This window comes from Excalfactoria chinensis, chromosome 1 (genome assembly GCF_039878825.1).
Source record: "Excalfactoria chinensis isolate bCotChi1 chromosome 1, bCotChi1.hap2, whole genome shotgun sequence".
Taxonomy (NCBI): Eukaryota; Metazoa; Chordata; class Aves; order Galliformes; family Phasianidae; genus Excalfactoria; species Excalfactoria chinensis.
In genome coordinates, this window is record NC_092825.1 from 13,345,444 (window position 1) to 13,364,519 (window position 19,076).

General features: G+C 38.1%; 2 protein-coding genes across 2 annotated transcripts in view; one reads left to right on the plus strand and one right to left on the minus strand.

The window, feature by feature from the left end:
• Window positions 1-19,076, minus strand: part of COG5 (component of oligomeric golgi complex 5) — a 178,631-nt gene that overhangs the window by 128,839 nt on the left and 30,716 nt on the right. The gene's annotated exons all lie outside the window — the stretch shown is intronic.
• Window positions 11,054-17,244, plus strand: GPR22 (G protein-coupled receptor 22). The gene is made up of 3 exons (XM_072357933.1): window positions 11,054-11,510; window positions 12,546-13,562; window positions 15,554-17,244. The coding sequence occupies exon 3, from the start codon at window positions 15,579-15,581 to the stop codon at window positions 16,878-16,880; it is 1,302 nt and encodes a 433-aa protein (XP_072214034.1). The 5' UTR covers window positions 11,054-11,510; window positions 12,546-13,562; window positions 15,554-15,578; the 3' UTR covers window positions 16,881-17,244.

Sequence of the window (19,076 nt, forward strand, 5' to 3'; positions counted from 1 at the left end):
TCAAAAGAGAAACCAACATCTCGCATGATTTTGCAGGTGCCAATACTACATTAAAATAATAAATAAAAGCCCAAGCTATAAAATTCAGCTAAATTCATTTTTATTTCTAACCACTAATATTCCGCTGTGTCAATAACCAACAATGCTACCCCAGAGTAGAGCACTGCTGCCAATTTTACGAGCAAGCAATATAAATAGTTTTTGCCAGAATTAAAACTGCATTTCTTTCCATTTATTTATTCATTCACAGATGCATTATCCAAGACTTTGCACAAGAACAGAATATTAAATTATATCAGCTGGATGTGTTTCTAAAAAGAATCTAAAAAATTAAGATGATTAGTGATTTGATGAATTCATTTCTCCAGCATCCAGGACTAACAACACTCAGCAATCTTAAAATACACTTTGAAAATATAGATGCTTTCAGGCAAACACAGAAAGAGAAAATAAACTTTGCATTAGAATCACATATTGAAACAAAGATTTAAAATTACACATTAGCAATTTTATGTGGACTTTCTGCGTTCCACAATTCTCTTGCAGCTGCTTGTCTATGGAATTTTTGGGATCAATCCCATTTCCATTCTCATTTCTTTGTGTTGTGGATGTGCAGTTCTACTCAGGGCACTATGGGCTGTTCAGAGCAGTTTTGTTCCCAGCTGATCACAGGATGATATCCAGCAGGTTGCCATACATGGTAGTCATTCATAGTCACCACATTATATTCTGATACAAAAGTGACGAAATATTGGTATCACTAAAGAATTAATAAAATGAAAACCACGCACACAAAAACCAACCAAACTTAAAAAAATAAATTAATTAAAGCAATATTTTCACATCAAGCTCTCAGGATTTAAGTTGCACCAGGGTAAGTTTAGGTTGGATATCAGGAAAAACTTCTTTACAGAAAGGGCTGTTAAGCACATGATGGTTGAGTCACCATCCCTGCATGTGTTTAAAATCCATTCGAATGTAGTGCTCAGGGACATGATTTAGCGAAGGGTTGTTAGTGAGGTAGCGTGGGTAGGTTGTGGTTGGACTCTATGATCTTTAAGGTTTTTTCCAACCTAAGTAATTCTATGATTCTATGATTCTATACAGTTTATACTGGGAAAGATAAGAGATGAACTGTAAATTGCAAGGTGCCTAAGCTACAAGTAAAACATTTTCCAGTACAGCACAACTCAAAGTACTGTACACAGAAGCAGTATACCCAGTTTGTTCTATTCACAATATTGATTTGTTGAGCTGTTAGGTCCTATATGATTACAGGTTTTATTTAATAAGTATCTTTACACTTAACATATATTTTTAACTGATGTTAGAAGCAACAGTTCCCAGGTGAAATAGTCTCCAAACGTGGTTCTGTATTTTTTTGTCCTGTGCTTAATAACCTTTGTAAGGCCTCTTTCCTTAGAAATGCACGGCTTTTTTGTTTAAAGATAGATGAAGAAGTAGACAGTTCTACTGTGCTTCATCAATACATTTTTAAAATCTCATTAATTATTTGCATGTTTGGGGCCTTTATTTTGCTCTCTCCCACACCTCCAATGCAGCTGAGGGCCTAAAGCAATTTAGACAAAAGTAAGGCTGGAGCAAGAAATTATTTATATTCTGACTTTGCCAATATTTTATTTCATTTGGTATAAAGAAGAAACAAATGTCCTAAGAGAAAGACTTGGTTACATGAGCTATTTTCCCATTCAAACTTAAATTCACTCATTATTGCTACAAAGCATTGCCTTGGCTTAACTTTCTTCATCCACTCTAGTTAGACATTAAAAAAAAAAACAAACTGTGCTTAAAGACCTGCAAGGAGAATAGTGTGTATAATTCATAGTCACCACATCTTTCAGAAAGAAATAGGTCTTGTGTGATGGAGACTCAACAGATTCATGAGCAGCAAACAGGCTTTCCAGATCTGCCCATCTGCCTGCACACAGCCAAACTGTTTTCCTATAAAACAGAATGGCATGAAGACAAACCATGTAACAGACACAGGATACTATGTGCCCTAGAGTGAGTTCAGAGAAGGGCAGCAGAGCTGTGAATGGTCAGGAGCACAGGTCTGATGGGGAGCGGCTGAGGGAACTGGGATGGTTCAGTCTGGAGAAGAGGAGGCTCAGGGGGGGACTTATTGCTCTCTATAACAACCTGAAAGGAGATTGTGGTGAGGTGGGGGTCGGTCTCTGCTCCTGGGTAGCAGTGATAGGGTGAGCCTCCAGTTGTGAAAGGGTACAGGGGAATAGCCAGTGGAGGTTCAGGCTGGATAGTAAGAAAAGCAACTTCAAAAGAGTGGTGAGGCAGTGGCACAGGCTGCCCAGGGAGGTGGTGGAGTTACTGTCCCTGGAAATGTTTGAGAAATCTGAAGATGCGGCACTGAGGGACGTGGTTTAGTGAGAAAATATTGGTGGTAGGTGGACAGTTGGACTAGATGATCTTACAGGTCTTTTCCAAACTTAATGACTCTATGAGCTCTAATTGAGCAAGTTTACTCTAGATTAAGACTATCAAATACCAACTCAATTTTCCCTGATTAGCACTAATGTTTGTTATCCCAAAGGACACCATAATAACTGTGTATCCTATGGACTTAAGATTACTGAGAGAGACCTTTATACTTTCATAAACTTTATTAAGTGCTTGATATCATCACAAGCTAAAATACCCAACAAAGCATACATTTAACTGACAATCCAAAGAGCCATACAGTCCCTATGTACTCAAATACCAATGGTGCACTCAAATACCAATGGAAAATTCTTTTTGAACCATTGTTCTCTACATCAAGGGTACACTATTCATTGCTGCAACAATGCTGCCTGAAAGGTTTTGGAGTGGTGGTGCTTAAGTGCAAATTTTCAAGAGCCTAATAAACAGGGTGCCAGATAGGGTATCTTTATAGCAGCAAGTAGAATGAGTTTCTGAAGAATATATGAAAAAGTTGCAAAAAAAAAAACCCACAGCAGATTACATTTGGGTAAACATGAGAGGTTGGATGAGTTTTTTGTTTCTCCTTCTAGAGTAAGACTGCAGAAAAGTTACTGCAGAACAAAACGACTTTAAAGAAAAACATTTCCAAACAAACCACAGCAGACTTAGAATAGTAGCCACTTTCAAAGGGCAGACTCTCCTTTGCTTCCATTATTCCCTCAAATTAAATCTAATTTGCTTGATTAATAAGAGAAATTATGCTGTCCTCCATATTCAGCTGTCTTGCAGGGCAGTCATTCCTCACTGGGCACCACAGGGCATCACATCTACTGTAGAATGAGAAAGGAGTGAGAGGGAGCGCTGCCTGGATCAGAGCTGTAATGCCTTTTTTACTACAACAGTGTGGTAGCTAGCAGAGTCACTGAGTGATAACTCACATGGTTTTCCTGTTGGTAGGCTGCAGCAATTGCCATCTTCTTTCTTCTATATTTCCTCCAGGAGTTCCTGGCTCTAAGTATCCATTTGCAGAGATGCTAGCTGACCCAATAATAGCTGCGCTTCTCACTTTGAAGGGTTGCAGAAAAAATGCAAAAAATATTTTGCTTATTTCCCACTCCAGCTACACTCTATAACTCCCATCCCTGTAACCTCATTCTACCTAGACATTCTAATTTATTAAGTAGATCCACCAGTGAAAGCCACTGATTAATTTGACAGTTTCTCTGTACATGTTTGTTCACCACCCGCTGGTGTAACAAAAAATGATCCACCAATAGATTTCTCAACATTTTATTTGTAAAATAAAACTTAGGCTTCGGGTCTAACCACCACAAAGCCACTTTCATGGATCAGCCAAATATGCAGCAATACAGGCTCATCACTGACACTGCTGCTCTCTCAGCCTTCCCGCCAAAAAAGCAGCAAACGAAAGCATTTTTCAAGCAAGCTCTGGTTTGCTTCAGCGCTACAATTAGGGATTCCAGATACAACAATTATGCACTGAAGTTAAAAATATTTTAGGAGGTGAAAAAAAGAAATCTGAAAATACGGCTTTTATGCACAAATTGATATTTAAAAGCTTCGTAGACAAAATCAGTTCTTCGTATACATGCCATTTAAACAGCTCGGGTATTTATTTTAGACTGTTGAACCACAATATGGATGTTTAAAATAAAAGAAGAAAGCAAAGGTATTATATCTCTATTTTATCTACTCTCCTAAGAAAGTGACAGATTTTTCAGCAACTAATAACAAAAAAATTCAACTGTGTTACTGATAGAGATGATGCAAACTACTGCACCCAAACAACAGAGGAAGAAAGAAAACAACCTAAAGATGATATCAACACTAAGCTAAATTTAGACCCACATGCACATCAGTCAAATGAATATTCTTTTTGCAGAGAAAATGGTGAACACAACACCCTGCGTTAGCTTAGCTCAACTTCCTTACAATTACACATTTATCATTATAACTTAATACTTTTCAACTTCCCTCATACGTCTTTTTATGGCACTACATAATCTGATTTTCTATCAGTTTCTCTGAACAATCTTGATTAATAAGAGATAAAAATAATAACTCAAAAACTAGGGAGGCAAAGACGACAGAGCATTTTATCATTAAAAAACATCAGACAAGAAAACATAGCACTGCATATTATTTTTTCAGACTTTGAGAACTTCATGGAGAAAATATCACTGCTATCAAGTTGCTGTGAATGATTTCTCCTATTTGATTTGAACACGGGGACCAGATAGATCATTTCAATCACTTATAGGAAGTATTCACACTGGTGAGGGAGGGGAGGAAGTCTAACTACTGTCCACAGATGCTATTTGGTTGTCTGAAGAAGGCAAAGCATGCTCCTGTCACTGTAGCTACATGGAAACACTCAGAGTTACTGTGTGTGGTCACTGAACCTTGATTACAAAGACAGTAACCCTGCTGGATCGTTTTTATCTGCTTGATTATGTCTGTTTGTTTATAGTGCATCCAAACTAAACCAGCCCAGGGAATACTGGAACCAGACAGCAGTGCTGATGTAACTCACAAACTCAGTGCTGGTGGTGACAGAGAACTCCTGCTGACAGCACCATCACACTGTGGTGATCTCAGCAAAATTGCTGGGACGCATCTTGTGTTGTGATACACACTCCTGTTGTGTTCACTCTTTAGAAACAGGGCATTGAAGATCGTAAAGCCTTCATCTCTTAATTTCAGCTGAAACAGGTTCTAATAGGCACTGCATGACAACACACGTTAACTAAATCAGACTGCCTTCCTACTTTTAAAAATGACTGGAAATAAAGTCTAGCTGGGGTCTCTGAGAAATGAACAAACATAGAGAAAACCTTCCTGATTTCTTGTTTTGTTCTCAATTAACAATTCCTCTCAAAGGCCATTGCAGCAGGAAGGTGCCTAACAAGGCAGTGATTCCAATGGGGCAGTAGGTGCTGCTGCCTATCCTCCACACAGGTCCCACAGCAGGCAGGGTGCCTGATGGACAGCACTATAGCTGAAACCTTCATAAGTAGTTCAGCTGCCTCTGATCCCAGCTCCCCATAATACGTCATTCAGAAGCCTGTCCTGATGCTTATGGTGATGCTGTTCTGTCACACAGCAAGCACTGAGAGACGGGACCTGAGAGTTCCATGCAGAGCAAGAGCCCGAGTGTCAAGGAGTAACACTGCAAACTTCTTCCAGCACACCAATTAGTTTAATGGAAGCAAGGTAAGCAACCACCTGGACTTCTAACCAGGAAGGAATGTGTCCAAAGCCACAGTGCTAGCAGCCTAGCTTGAGGACTTCCAGCTATCACAATGAACTATTTTCCAAGCCATACAGAGAAGCAAACTTCTTCCAGGCACACTTTCGCATGCTTAAAATAAACAGTGCAAGCCACCTGCTGTGCTCATGTTTATAAGCAATAAAAAACAGATGATATCAGAATCAAAATGCTTTTCCAGTAATAACAAAAACACAGAAGTCAGTATTTGATTGCTAACTTAGAACTATGTGTAAGAACAGAAATACCTTAGTCTCAGAGTAGTTTTAATGAAGGAAAATCTATACTCACTCCAATGTTACGATTTTTAAAGAAAAATGAAAAAAATCTTTATATTTATAGTGATAATTTAAAATTCTGCCAGCAGATGCTACAAGATATAGCACCATTTGCTGTGAATGTTTGTACTGGAGAGCAAGCCACTTCTATGGGGTAAAGCGGGAGTCACACTGATGTTATTCAAATTACTATTACTATTAAAGTCATGCTTCTATCCTGAGGATAATTCATTTTTTTCCACTACTATGCATAAATATTTGTACAATAAGGCACCAAGACCACTATTAAGCAATAGCACTAAACCAAACTTACTGCTGTGATATGAAAAAAATATTCTCCATCTATGAGTGATATCCCCATCGGTGCTTCTGTGATTTTTGCCATCATCTCCTTTTGCAGAATGATGATAAGACACAGTTTCAGTATTAATTGCTGAAAAGCACTCTGTAATTTGTGCACTTGCTTGTGAGCACAGGAATTCCCAGAGCTGAAAAGCCAACAGGACAACTAAAGGGGTTTATGCAGCACAAATAATCTACATTGGATATTTTCACAAAATCAAATGAATTGTTTAAAACATAATTACAGTGTAACGTGTAGTGTAATTTTTCTGTATTCTAGCTGCTATGCTACTATTAATTTTATGTCTTCAAAATGAATATATATTCATTATCGGCACGTATAAAACGACATAAAAACACACATTTATTATTCTGCATATATACAGTTACCTGTCTTTGTGTCACTCCCAAAAGTATATGTCTTTGCAAGCACAAGCAGAAGCACAATGAACCCATATAGAATTAAGCTAGAAAATCCAATTTATTTATTTATTTATTTTAATCCATTGAGGTAATTCTAAAATGAAGAAACTGAGATCAACATCTCGTGTAGAAATGTTTTCTGGAAATGGAAAAAATGGAAAAATTGAATTCAGAATTACCAGAAAGAAAAAAAAGAAAGGGAAAAAAAAAAAATAGGAAAATAAGAAAAGGAAGAAAATTGTGGCAATCAACAATGAGAGAGAAAATATAATAAACATTATGGATTGGACACTGAATGAAAAATTAATTTTGTGGATATCAGTCTTCACTGCAGAAAAGCAGTAATGGTCTTAAAACAGTTCTCTGTAGATAAGAAAAATGAGGATAAAGTACTTGTGTCAAAATAAAGAAAAGCCTCCATTACCATCAGAATCAAAATGGTATTCATCTACAAATTCCAGCTCGGTTTTTGCTATCTGTTCATCACAGCACTCTTGAAGAGTAATAAAACCCTTTACAGCTAGCACTTGAGTACTGGGCAGGCGCCAGATCTATATCTCTTCCATGAGAGTACACTGTAGTGCAAGCTTGGCCAACAGGTGATAATCTCAGTATCAGGCAAATCAGCACACCAAAAATACAGCACAACTAGGGCATGTCTGTACAACTTCTGAACCCCAACTATCGTTATCTGTTGTTCATTCATGCTTAATGCTATAAAAGTTACTGAATTTTCATCATTCTGAGAGAGGTCTTTGCAACAGGCTATAGAGGAAATAAAGATGCAGCTACGTAAGAAACACGTTTCATTTATGGATCACAAACTGCTAGAATAGGTGCAAATAAAAACCCACCCAGTGGAGCTTCTCTGGGATTGAGTATCACACTGCCCAGCCCTGGTAGGCACAAGGCACTGGTGGAGCTGTCCAGCTGTTGTTCCACAGTAGCACTGTGTGAGTAATGCTGAAGAACAGTCTTAGAGCAAGATTTCTAAGACCATCCTGTATTTTTTCCTAAAAGTAACTTAAGCTCTAAAGATATCATGTGTTGCTGAAAAATTTGCAAGAGGTAGGAGACCAAACCCTTGGCAAAAATGAGAGCAGATGAAATTTTACACCCATAAATAAGCTGAAAGACTTTGAACAGCCACTACGTGAGCAGCGAGTGTCAAACCAGGCAACTCAATGTGAGGCCCAAAGAAAGCAACAGAGAATGCTGCTGAGAAACTCAGGAGGTTATCATAGAGACTGAAATAAGAATAACACAGAGAGCAAGGGAAGTGAGAAGGAAGTTTCCCAAATGTGCCAATACATACTTTCCAGATGTGTCTATTCCATGACAGCTGGATGCTTATCAGTTTGCCAAAGGCTTATGCAAAGCTAAAGCTAAAGAACACATTAAAAAAAAAAAAAAAAAGCTAACATTTCTAATAGGAAAAAAAAAAAATCAGAATTAAGTACTTAATTTGACCCTTTACAGATGTTAAATTTCATGAATGTAAGGGAGCTTTTTAACAAACAAAACTCTCTTAACAAAACTGCACTGCAAGAAGTTGTATTTGGAACGATCTCATCCAGTGATGGTCAGTGTTAGGACACTACCACCTGAGCAGAGAAAGGAAGAGAGTGGACAGAAGAAGGAAGACCTAGAACTTTGCTACAACTTGAACATTTTCGGGCTTGCTACTCCCAGCAAAGCAGGAGAACACTCTAATAGATGGTTATGACTCCTGAATTCAGTCTAAAGGTACTTCAGAGGTTTGTGCTATGGCAGCTCCAGATACCTCATACCTTGCATCCCAACTCCCATTTAGCACACACCTCTGTTTCCTTCTGCTCCAGCTCCCTGCCTCTCCACATTTGTTCTCCCCTTACATCATCCTCAGCAGTACCAATGTGAGCACAGGTGTGAGAGTACCACATTTCCCTGTCGATACTGGGTGTCTGCACATGGCTCTTTTTGCCCACTCTCCCTTTCTCTCTGTTGTGGATGATGTCATCTGTTCTCACCATCTCAGCAAGCAGCTGCACAGCACTGCCTTGTAAGCATGTCTATCCTTCCACCTACTCTTTATTGCCTCCATATGGTACTGCTGCTTCTCCTGATTTTCTCTCCAGAAAACTTGAGCTTGATATGCTCTGAACTCAACTCTCGCCATTCTTCTCCAACAATTTTTGCAGATAAAACTTTTGCCATTATTTCCTCCTGGAACTTAACAAGTAACTTGTGACTCCTTTGCCTACATTTGTACTACAAATCCAAGCTACACACAAAATCCTGTTACTACCATCCTCAACATCCACATCATTTTCCTTCTAACACTACAGCTTGACTGAAGAATTAGACAGGGAGACTGCGATTAATCTGTTTAAATTTAGACAGGCTTCCCTACTTATCCTAAGTCATACTGCAAGTGAAGCAAGTAAATCTAAAATAGTATGAGGTATATATGCTTCATTTCAGGAATCCCCTTCACCTCTTGGTATTCACTGGCTTCATGCTCTTGGGAGGCAGGAGAAACAGAGACAGCTCGAAGGCCGCAAGCAGCTGCTACTTGGCGTAGCACCCGGCACCTGCTGAGTCCAGGAGCTTCATTCAAAGTTTCTGCAAACCTTTTTATTTATTTAATTTTTTCCTCTACTACTTCACTACAAAATTTTCTAGAGGTCAAAGAGGAACAGAATCACAGAATCATAAAGGTCAGAAAAGACCACTAAGACCACCTAGTCCAACCATCAGCCCATTCCCACCATGCCCGCTAAACCATGTTTCTCAGTGCCACATCTCCACTTTTCTTGAACACTTCCAGGGACGGTGACTCCAACTGTGCAGCCTGAGCCAGTGCCTCAAAGCTTTACCTGAGAAGAAACTGTTCCTTCAGAGGCAACCAGGACCACCCCTGGTGCAATGTAAGGCCATTACTTCTCATCCTATTTATTGGCATTTACCTGGGAGAAAAGGCCAATGCCTGCCTCACTACAACCTCCTTTCAGGTACTTACAGAGAGCAATGAGGTCAAGGAAACAAACTAGAGGAATATGCAGCCATTCAAAAATATAAAATAAAAAAGTACAATGTTGTCTAAATATAAGCAACATGTTGAGAGAAAAATGAAAAAAAAAAAAGAAAAAAAGAAAAAAAAATGTTTACACAATTACTATTTCTGATTGCACAGAACCTCACCAATATTTGACCAAACTTATCTACATATAGTAGCCCAGATAAGATCCACACATTAACAGTATTTTAACAAACTTTTCAGAAAGAAAAAAAAAAACATAAAATGCCCCAACCTCCGTGCTTATTTGACACGGAGATCTGCCAGCAGAGCAGTTTTTACTGAGATACACCTAAATTACTCGCTTCTGCAAACTGATGATAAAAACTATTATTTTTGGTTGCACGGTGAATTCATTTCTAGAAATAATTTTAGCATTAGTAGTAATTAACACTGACACTGTGCTACACTTTCCTTAGTCTTCGTTAAGTGGTTGTGAGCACTGTTTATGTTGAGAACAGATTCAGAAATAAGTTACAAAACAAGGAAGTGAAAATGGAAACCCTCTGCAGTCTCCACAAAGGTCGAGAACGTAATGCGAGGCACAGTCTTACCAAAACCTGCCAAGTCTCCAGAAAAATCCACGTGGAATATTAAAAAAAATTGTGTAAATTTAATCTTTCAACAAAATTTACAGGAGATGCTACAATACATAGGCTGTATATGGTGATGGATCACAAGAATCTTCTCTGATTCATGAACTAAACTGAATTATTGACCCGTTCTGAAGGTCTGAATAATCTCTGAGAATCTTAATTGAAATTTTACTAATATACAAGGGGGTGTTGACTTGTCCTGAGTATAATTTATTCAAGGCAAGACCTAAGTGTTGCCTTGCATATAAACAGACTGGAGAGATTCAGCTTGGCTCGCAGAAAATAGAAGGCAGTTTTATTTTGGAGATATTCCTAGGACAAAAGAAAAAAAAATCACCAGTGGAAAGGAGGCAAACGCAAATAGAGATCCTTGGAAGCTTTTTAAGTAATAAAGGTTTAATCCTTTCTTTTTTTTTTTTTTTTTAACAGAATCATGTGGTTTCCAGTGTACACAAAGTGAAGAGTGAAAAGGTAAAAATAACACTGGCATAGCCTTAATATATTCCAGAATTCATAAATCATTTGTAAATTTAGTCCTTTTATAAAAGAATCCTTATATAAATCGGGGGGGGAGGACGAGGGGGGAATCAATCCCATATATGAAGCACAGTTTAAGCCCCACATCACTGACCAATCAAAATTAGTGAATGCACTGCATCTCTCTGCAGTGAAGGGAAGCGACAAGGTAGGCTGTCATTCTGCAAAAGCTGCCCATCGCGAGCTCGCCTCTCCGAAGCACTGCTCTGCTTTTTTAGAAAGCCTGAATCTCAGTGGTGTCTCTGGAGACAAGAAGCCTTCAGTATGTTAAATTACTTTCATTATGTATTTTCAAATGCTTATTGATTCTACAGTAGGAAGAGTGGGAGATTGCAGCAGCCTCTATACCAGAACTAAAGCAGTTGTATACATTAGCAGTATGCTGAAACAATGGCACACTACAGGCACAAATTCTCATTAAGGTCATTTTTCGAGGATGTGCTTTTCACCCTCTTTCCCTTCTTCTCTGCTAACAAGTGAACAAAATGAATCCCTCCAACCTGGAACTGCTTCACCTGCACCGAGAATTTATCAAACCTGTAGCGGAGGTAAGATCTGTTCCTTATTATGGTTTGCAGAATAAGCAACATTTAACAAAAACAGGGAAAATTAAAAAAGAGAGAGAGAGAGAGAAAAGAGAAAGGAATCAGATTCAACTTGTATTAAGCACTAGGATTGTGTTGTATTTGAGTCCAGGGAATATTTGAATGCTATTTCTCCATCCCCATTAAAAACACAGTGATAGACAAATGCTATTTTGTATGAAAGTCTTGTAGAATATGAAGAACCTGTTTTGTTCATGCAATATAAAGACAGTATAATATAGGTTAATATAGTACTGGGGGAAAAAAAAAAACAACAACACCATGGAATGCAACTGGGAACATTTCTTTCCTCCCTCGGCAGTATTTCCAAATATTGGCAGTTAAATACGTTACAGATTTATTCGGTTGCTCTCTGAAGGAGATGACAGTCTGTTAATTGGTGTACACTTACTGTTTTATGAAGGTCAAGTAATATGACTAATCTCTGACTTGCTCATGAAATCTCCCTTTTTATTCCCTACTTTCGGTTTTTAAGACTTATTTCTTGCACTGTCTCTCCCATAATCAAGCCACTTACTAGAAACACTGATTTGCAGCACGTTTATTTCAAGAAACACAATTTTAACAGTGTGCAGATTAAATAAAAATGTGTTTCCTATGAAGTTTATCGACTTTGCTCAATTTCTCATCAGCAGACCGGAGAGCTGCATGTGTAAAGCAGCTGCTCCTTAGAGCTGAGTGTCACCGACACTTTATATCCAACAGTTACTGCTTCTAGTTGGGGTTTCCTGCAACCTGCACTGTTTGGAGAATAGGAGACTTGTCCAAAAAACTAAATTCATGCCAGTTAACACAAACGTGACATGATTTTACTAGGAAACAGGGAAAACAATAACTGATTGTATAATCTATTAGATAAAATTCTATACATCCTTTATTCACAAAATAAGTGATATTACAAAATATATCATTGCATTACTTTATTTTGAAATTCTATGCCCTACTTTTAACCTTTTTTTCCCCCCTCTCCTTCACAAGGGCATGCAGCAACTAATTCAGTTTTACAACTGACAGTATGAAGAGCGCAGTTGGCCGGGTACCTTTCTAGCTGTATGACCTACAAGCAGCAGGACTCACCACTACCGTGCATTCTTTAGGCATAAAGGAATTAGAAACAAAACATGGAGCACACACGTATTACCATTTACATGTCAAGAATGTATGTGGAAGACTGACGCATCTGCTCAGATTTCATTAGAAGAACACAAGTGATTCTTAAAATGGTGAGCATTTCTTAAAGAGGGATTTATAATTTAAAACCAGAACTGTGGAAACTACCGATGCATGAAGAAACAATGAAACATGAATTCCCGAAAGGAGAATATGCATTCTTCACCAGCAAGCTGCACAAGGGTTTAACCACGCTTTTTCTATACTGCTCATTAAATATCTTATTTGCCACAATGACTAATGGATATTTTTCTCTCAATTTTATGATCTGCTATGTAGTCTCCTTAAACGAAAATAAACCAAATTAGGTAACTCATGGTTACTGTCAAAGCACACGAACTGGATTTTACGATGTACAGCAACTTCTTCGACTAAGCCATCACTCAAAAGTAACGAGCAGGAATATTACAGAAAGAAATGCGCAACTGTAACTAAAGGATGTCTACATACACTCCGAACACAGAAGGCAGATATTCATCTTTTTTCTTTTTTAAACCTGGAAAATAAAAGCAGGCTGCTACAAAATGCAAGAGGGGAAAGAAATTAACATCACCTAAAAGAAAGTTTGTCGTTGCTGGCCTGGAACTCGGCACAGACGAAGTATCTCAGGCTACTGAGGAGTCCCCATGGTTAATCAAAATTTTCTGCTGCTGAAGTGCTGGAGCAAAAAGAGGAAAAAAAAATCTGCCGGGAATGAAATAAGAGCCCAGCTAGCACTTGGTTTCCAGGTGACAGTGCATGTCACATACCTGTCGGTGACACCATGTATCAATTTATGACAAGCTGCTACAAGGAGCTGAAAGACCCTTGAGGCGCAGGAAGCAGGTAGGTCACAGGCTGTGTGCCACAGCCCCTGCTCCGCGTTGCACTGGAGCAGCACCATGCAGAAGGGCAACGTGCTTGGAAAATTACCTCTGCCCTGACATTTATACTCATACTTACCTGAAATTAATCAATGCAACAAAGAGGTGATGATAAATCTTTGATTTTATAGATTTAGCTCATCCAGAGTTCTCAGTTGGCACAAAAAATTTCAGCATAAGGTTGCAGTTAAGATTGCTGTTTTGGTTTTGGTTTGTTCAGTGTTGGCTTTTTGTTTGGTTGTTTTCTTTTTTTTCTTCTTTTTTTTTTAAAGCAAGATCTGCTTTTGATTTCCTCCTGGCTTTTACTAATACAAAAGAGCTTGCTGTATCAAGTAATGCATTTGGACCGGTTCTTGAAATACAGTCAAAGCCAGGACAACACACACAGAGGAAATCATGTTCCTGAGGTTTAATGTGAATCCATCAGAATTTGCCTAAACTGGAAATCAGATGAAGCTTTTGAAATATTTGTTTCATTTCACACACGAGTCTCATATGTTCTCATTTGCATCTTTTGTATTTAAGAGATAAATGTGAAATAACTGCTGAAGCATACCAAGGTTTTTCATCGTACAATTTGCAATTAATATTATTGTGCAATAGAAGCTTTTCAGAACTGCAGATGAAATTCATTTGCATACCATATCCCAAGTGTGCCCGATTCATGCTTGCATTAAAAAAGCAGCTTAGTTCTGTTCACCTCAATGCTATCCATTTTTAATGCATTCAGAGTGGAACAAAGGTCTGCATTTAAATTTAGTTTCATGCCAAGTACTTCCCCTCTTAAATTTAAAACTACTTATAAAACCCTCAAGTATCACAACAAGAAACTGAACGACCTCTTATGTATTCATCTCATTACAGCCTCTTGAGCTGGCTGACAACACAAGCAATACACACGCCAGGTATTAACACAGATGCTCTGCTTACAACCTGCCGGTGTGTGGAAACCAAAGCACGTGCAGCCACAAAATAAAAATCCAAGATGTAATAAATGCTACTTTTTTGGGCCTCCATTACTCCTGGGATAAATACATTACGTACTTAAATCTGTCAGATGTAATTTCAGTATGTAAGAAACGTGGAAGAGACAATTTTATATTTAAGTACTATTTTATAAAACTTAAATCTATTCTGGAATAAAATTAAATAGCCTTCCATCAAGGCACCAATTTTTTGAAGAAACAGAATATTCAAATCCGAAAGAGGAAATGTAGCATTTTTGTAATGAATCCCATTACCCCAAACCCAAGTAAGCTTTACACTGGAAATTACACATACTTCTATTGACTTGTTGTAGTACAAGTTTCATACACGTAGACACACACAAGATAGAAGTGAACAGAAGTCTTCAAGTCCTACAAAAATCAGTTTAATTGCAGAACTTCAGGTCTCAGTCTATGACACTCTTACAAAGTCTTCATCAGGAAGCTGCTAAATTGCCATCAAACATTTTAAATGCTCTTTTTAGAATCCATAAGCAACAGGGCTCTAAGTTCCTATCACTTCCTTTTTTCCCACAAGAGCCTTTTTAAAACGCTCTTGAGTACTAATTTGTCAATACTTAACAACATTCTGCTGAAATAGCACTCACCACAATACAAAAGCAAAGCACAAGTACAGTTTATTCAACAAATGGGTCTTTTGTAAAGGCCACATCACTATAAATAAAGCTTTGTCTCCCCTGAGTGGAAGCTTTTCATCTTTTTGGTTTTTTGTGGTTTTTTTTTTGTTAAACAAATCTTGTTTTCCTTTAAAAAGGAAAGACCTTATTCTAGATCCTCAGGCTTTTGGGTCCCTGCCAAATACAACTCTAAACATACAGCAAATTGAGAGTTTCTTAGGAATGGATGCTTTTCCTCTCTCCTCTCCCATCATTTATTTTTTTTCCTAACATAACAAAAAGTGTTAAAAAAAGAAATCAAGTAGTTCCGTGTTTATTTCACCTTTCAGGAGAAAAAGCAACCGCAACAAAAGAATGTGTTTCTCCCCCATTCTGGAAGGCAACATGCAGTTTGAATCTAACTTCACAATTCGAGATGCCATTGATGACATCGACACCAACATGTACCGACCACTGTCATATGCATTAAGCTTTCAAGTGTCTCTCACTGGATTCTTGATGTTAGAAATTGTTCTGGGACTTGGCAGCAACCTCACCGTGCTGGTACTTTACTGTATGAAATCCAACTTAATCAATTCTGTCAGTAACATAATTACAATGAACCTTCACGTACTTGATGTAATAATTTGTGTGGGATGTATTCCTCTAACTATAGTTATCCTTCTGCTTTCACTGGAAAGTAACACTGCTCTGATCTGCTGCTTCCACGAGGCTTGTGTCTCTTTTGCAAGCGTTTCGACCGCAATCAATGTCTTTGCTATCACTCTGGACCGATACGACATCTCGGTCAAACCTGCCAACCGAATTCTGACCATGGGAAGGGCTGTGATACTAATGACATCAATATGGATCATTTCGCTTTTTGCCTTCCTGATTCCTTTCATTGAAGTCAACTTCTTCAGTCTTCAAAGCGCAAGTACTTGGGAGAACAAGACACTGCTGTGTGTCAGCGCAAACGAGTACCACACTGAGCTAGGGATGTACTACCACCTCCTCGTCCAGATCCCAATCTTCTTCTTCACTGTGGTAGTGATGCTAATTACATACACCAAAATACTCCAGGCCCTAAACATCCGAATCGGCACAAGATTTACAACGGGACAAAAGAAGAAAGCTCGAAAGAAAAAAACTATTTCTCTCACCACGCAGCATGAGACCACGGACATGTCGCACAGCAGCGCAGGAAGAAACGTGGTCTTTGGTGTAAGGACTTCCGTGTCTGTGATCATTGCCCTACGCCGAGCTGTGAAGCGGCACCGGGAGCGACGAGAACGGCAGAAGAGAGTCTTCAGAATGTCCCTCCTGATCATTTCCACCTTCCTGCTCTGCTGGACACCCATCTCCGTCCTAAACACCACAATCTTGTGTTTGGGCCCAAGTGACCTTTTGGTAAAGTTGCGCTTATGTTTTCTAGTCATGGCATACGGAACAACTATTTTTCACCCTCTACTTTATGCATTCACGAGGCAAAAGTTTCAGAAAGTTCTGAAAAGTAAGATGAAAAAACGCGTTGTCTCAATCGTGGAAGCAGATCCCATGCCAAATAACGCTGTCATACACAACTCATGGATTGAGCCTAAAAGGAACAAAAAGATCACCTTCGAAGACAACGAAGTAAGGCAGAAATGTTTAGTACCTCAGGTTGTCACTGACTAGACTCCAGTATTCACCAAAACACATCGAGAGGAACGTTTGAACAAACTGTAGAGAAATACTGCCAAATAAGAAAAACATTTTTTAACTACTGGCTAGACTGTACATTTTCCAATATCTGTGTTAAATAGAGTAGGTCTTGTATATTCAATTTCTTCATTATGTAAGATATCTGTTGCATGGCCGTTTGTTAGCGTAACACCACGTGTATATTTGTCAGAAATATTCAAGTCCTCTTTTTTAGAAAATAAATAGCCTTAAAGAAGTGCAAACTTTTGAAAATATTTGTACGGCTCAGTTTCTCTGTAAATATAAAATAATTTTTAAACAAGAATTCCACTCGGGAATCTTTCATTTTCTAAAGCATAAATTCAGCATTTTGCCTGGTATATTTTCAAATTGAATTCATAATCATTGAGCAGAGGGATTCTGATTACTAGATAGCTACAATGTAGACACATTTTAATCTCATGTTTGGACATGCACTTATTTACTTATTTCAAATTTCTCCAGCATCCAATCAGCATGCTCTTCAATTAATGATTCAGAATCAGCTATTTTTATTTGAATTACATTGGTTGAAAACCTTCTAAGAAAGGAGGAGAAAAAAAGTTCTTGCACATTGAAACAGTTGATCACCATCTCAGATATACAGCTCTGGTATGGAAAGCACAAAAAACACTGAATAATTATATAAGGAGCAGAGGGAGACAGTGGGAAAAATGCACTAAATGAGGGTGAAAACACAGATGAGAAAGTCACTGGGCCTGATATTAATAGACAAGATCCAACAAAACCATTTCTGTGGTCTCAGTTGCTCACGCTGTGGGAGTTTTGCAGCTGGACCTCCAGCATGACATGGGGATCTTCTGGAAAGAAAATACTCATTCATACCATCTATCGTCATAGTTAGATAGAGCTGTCAAGTGCCACAGCTAATTTAGAAACAATTTTCTTGGCCTCATTAACTTTTGTATTATTTTGGTTTCATCTTTGCTCCAGTGATGTTCAGTTCTGGTCATGCAACTGCTTTAACACAAGCCAAATCCCACGATAGCTAGCTAACCTATTTCTGTATATCCTGGACAGATGTGTCATACCATCATTATATACCCTCTTTTTCCATTTCATCTGATACCTTCAGTGAGGAGACAAAAGGCCTTCAGAAGCCATCATCCACAGTACTGCAAGCAAGACCTGAGATACTCATCCCTCCACTTTTCTGGAGGGGTTGTTTGAACTACTCTCTGTATAAAACCTCAGTATTTTAGTGAACAGTGGCTATATTAATTGACTTTTAAAAAACCTACAGAATCAATTAGTGAGAATGATTTAACTGTCTGGCTATATAAAGTCCTCAGTGTATCACTTGCTACCATGATAATTAGAAGGATAATTCTCAATAAGTACTGACTTCTATTAAAAAAAAAAAAATCCAACAGAACCTCCTTGAATATCAGAGCTACTTCGACTAAAGTATGACATAAAAAGTGAGTATTTTGAAGTGCTTCTCCAAAGTTGCCTAGGGAGAAAAAAATAATTGTGGCTTTAAAGGGAGCAAAATGCCATTTCCCATCACATTGTTAAATCATATCTGTATTGCCAACACTTTCTGTGGCTTAAAAAAAAAAAAAAAAAGAAGGAAAGAAAAAAAAAAAAGAAGAAGAAGAAGGAGAAGAAGAAATGAAAAGTGCACATTTGAAATGAAATGAAAAGAAATGAAACTGTACATTTGATGAACCTCAGTTCACCCAAACAGGAGACACTAACTGTGGCTCCAAGTTCCGCAAAGACCAGGAACTTAAAATTACCCAAGTTCTACCTATACATTCTATCATCTCACTGGTAAGAATTTGTTTTCTAAAATTATGGTGCAATATACAACCAAAGATAACTACATTGGCTTTGTTCTAAAAGGTAAACCAACTACATCAGCATTCAGTCATACCTGCTTATAAGCAGTGCGGATCAGCATGAATTTCAATCAAGCTAGATCGAGGTTCTGATTAGAACAGAAATCCTTCATTGTATTCAGAAGCAAACTTAATAGTAGTAGATTCTTCTATTCTTCTTTTATTGTATATGTTTCGAATTTAACACTTCAAAAAACATTCTTGCTTGAGTAAGCTCCTGTGAGAAAATGTGAGTCCAAAAAAACTAGAACTGGTATATTTTTCTTTGTTGTTTTTTTGTAACATT

Excerpts from the sequence above, each read along its gene's own strand:
- GPR22 (XM_072357933.1), top strand. The coding sequence starts at position 15,579 with ATGTGTTTCTCCCCCATTCTGGAAGGCAACATGCAGTTTGAATCTAAC.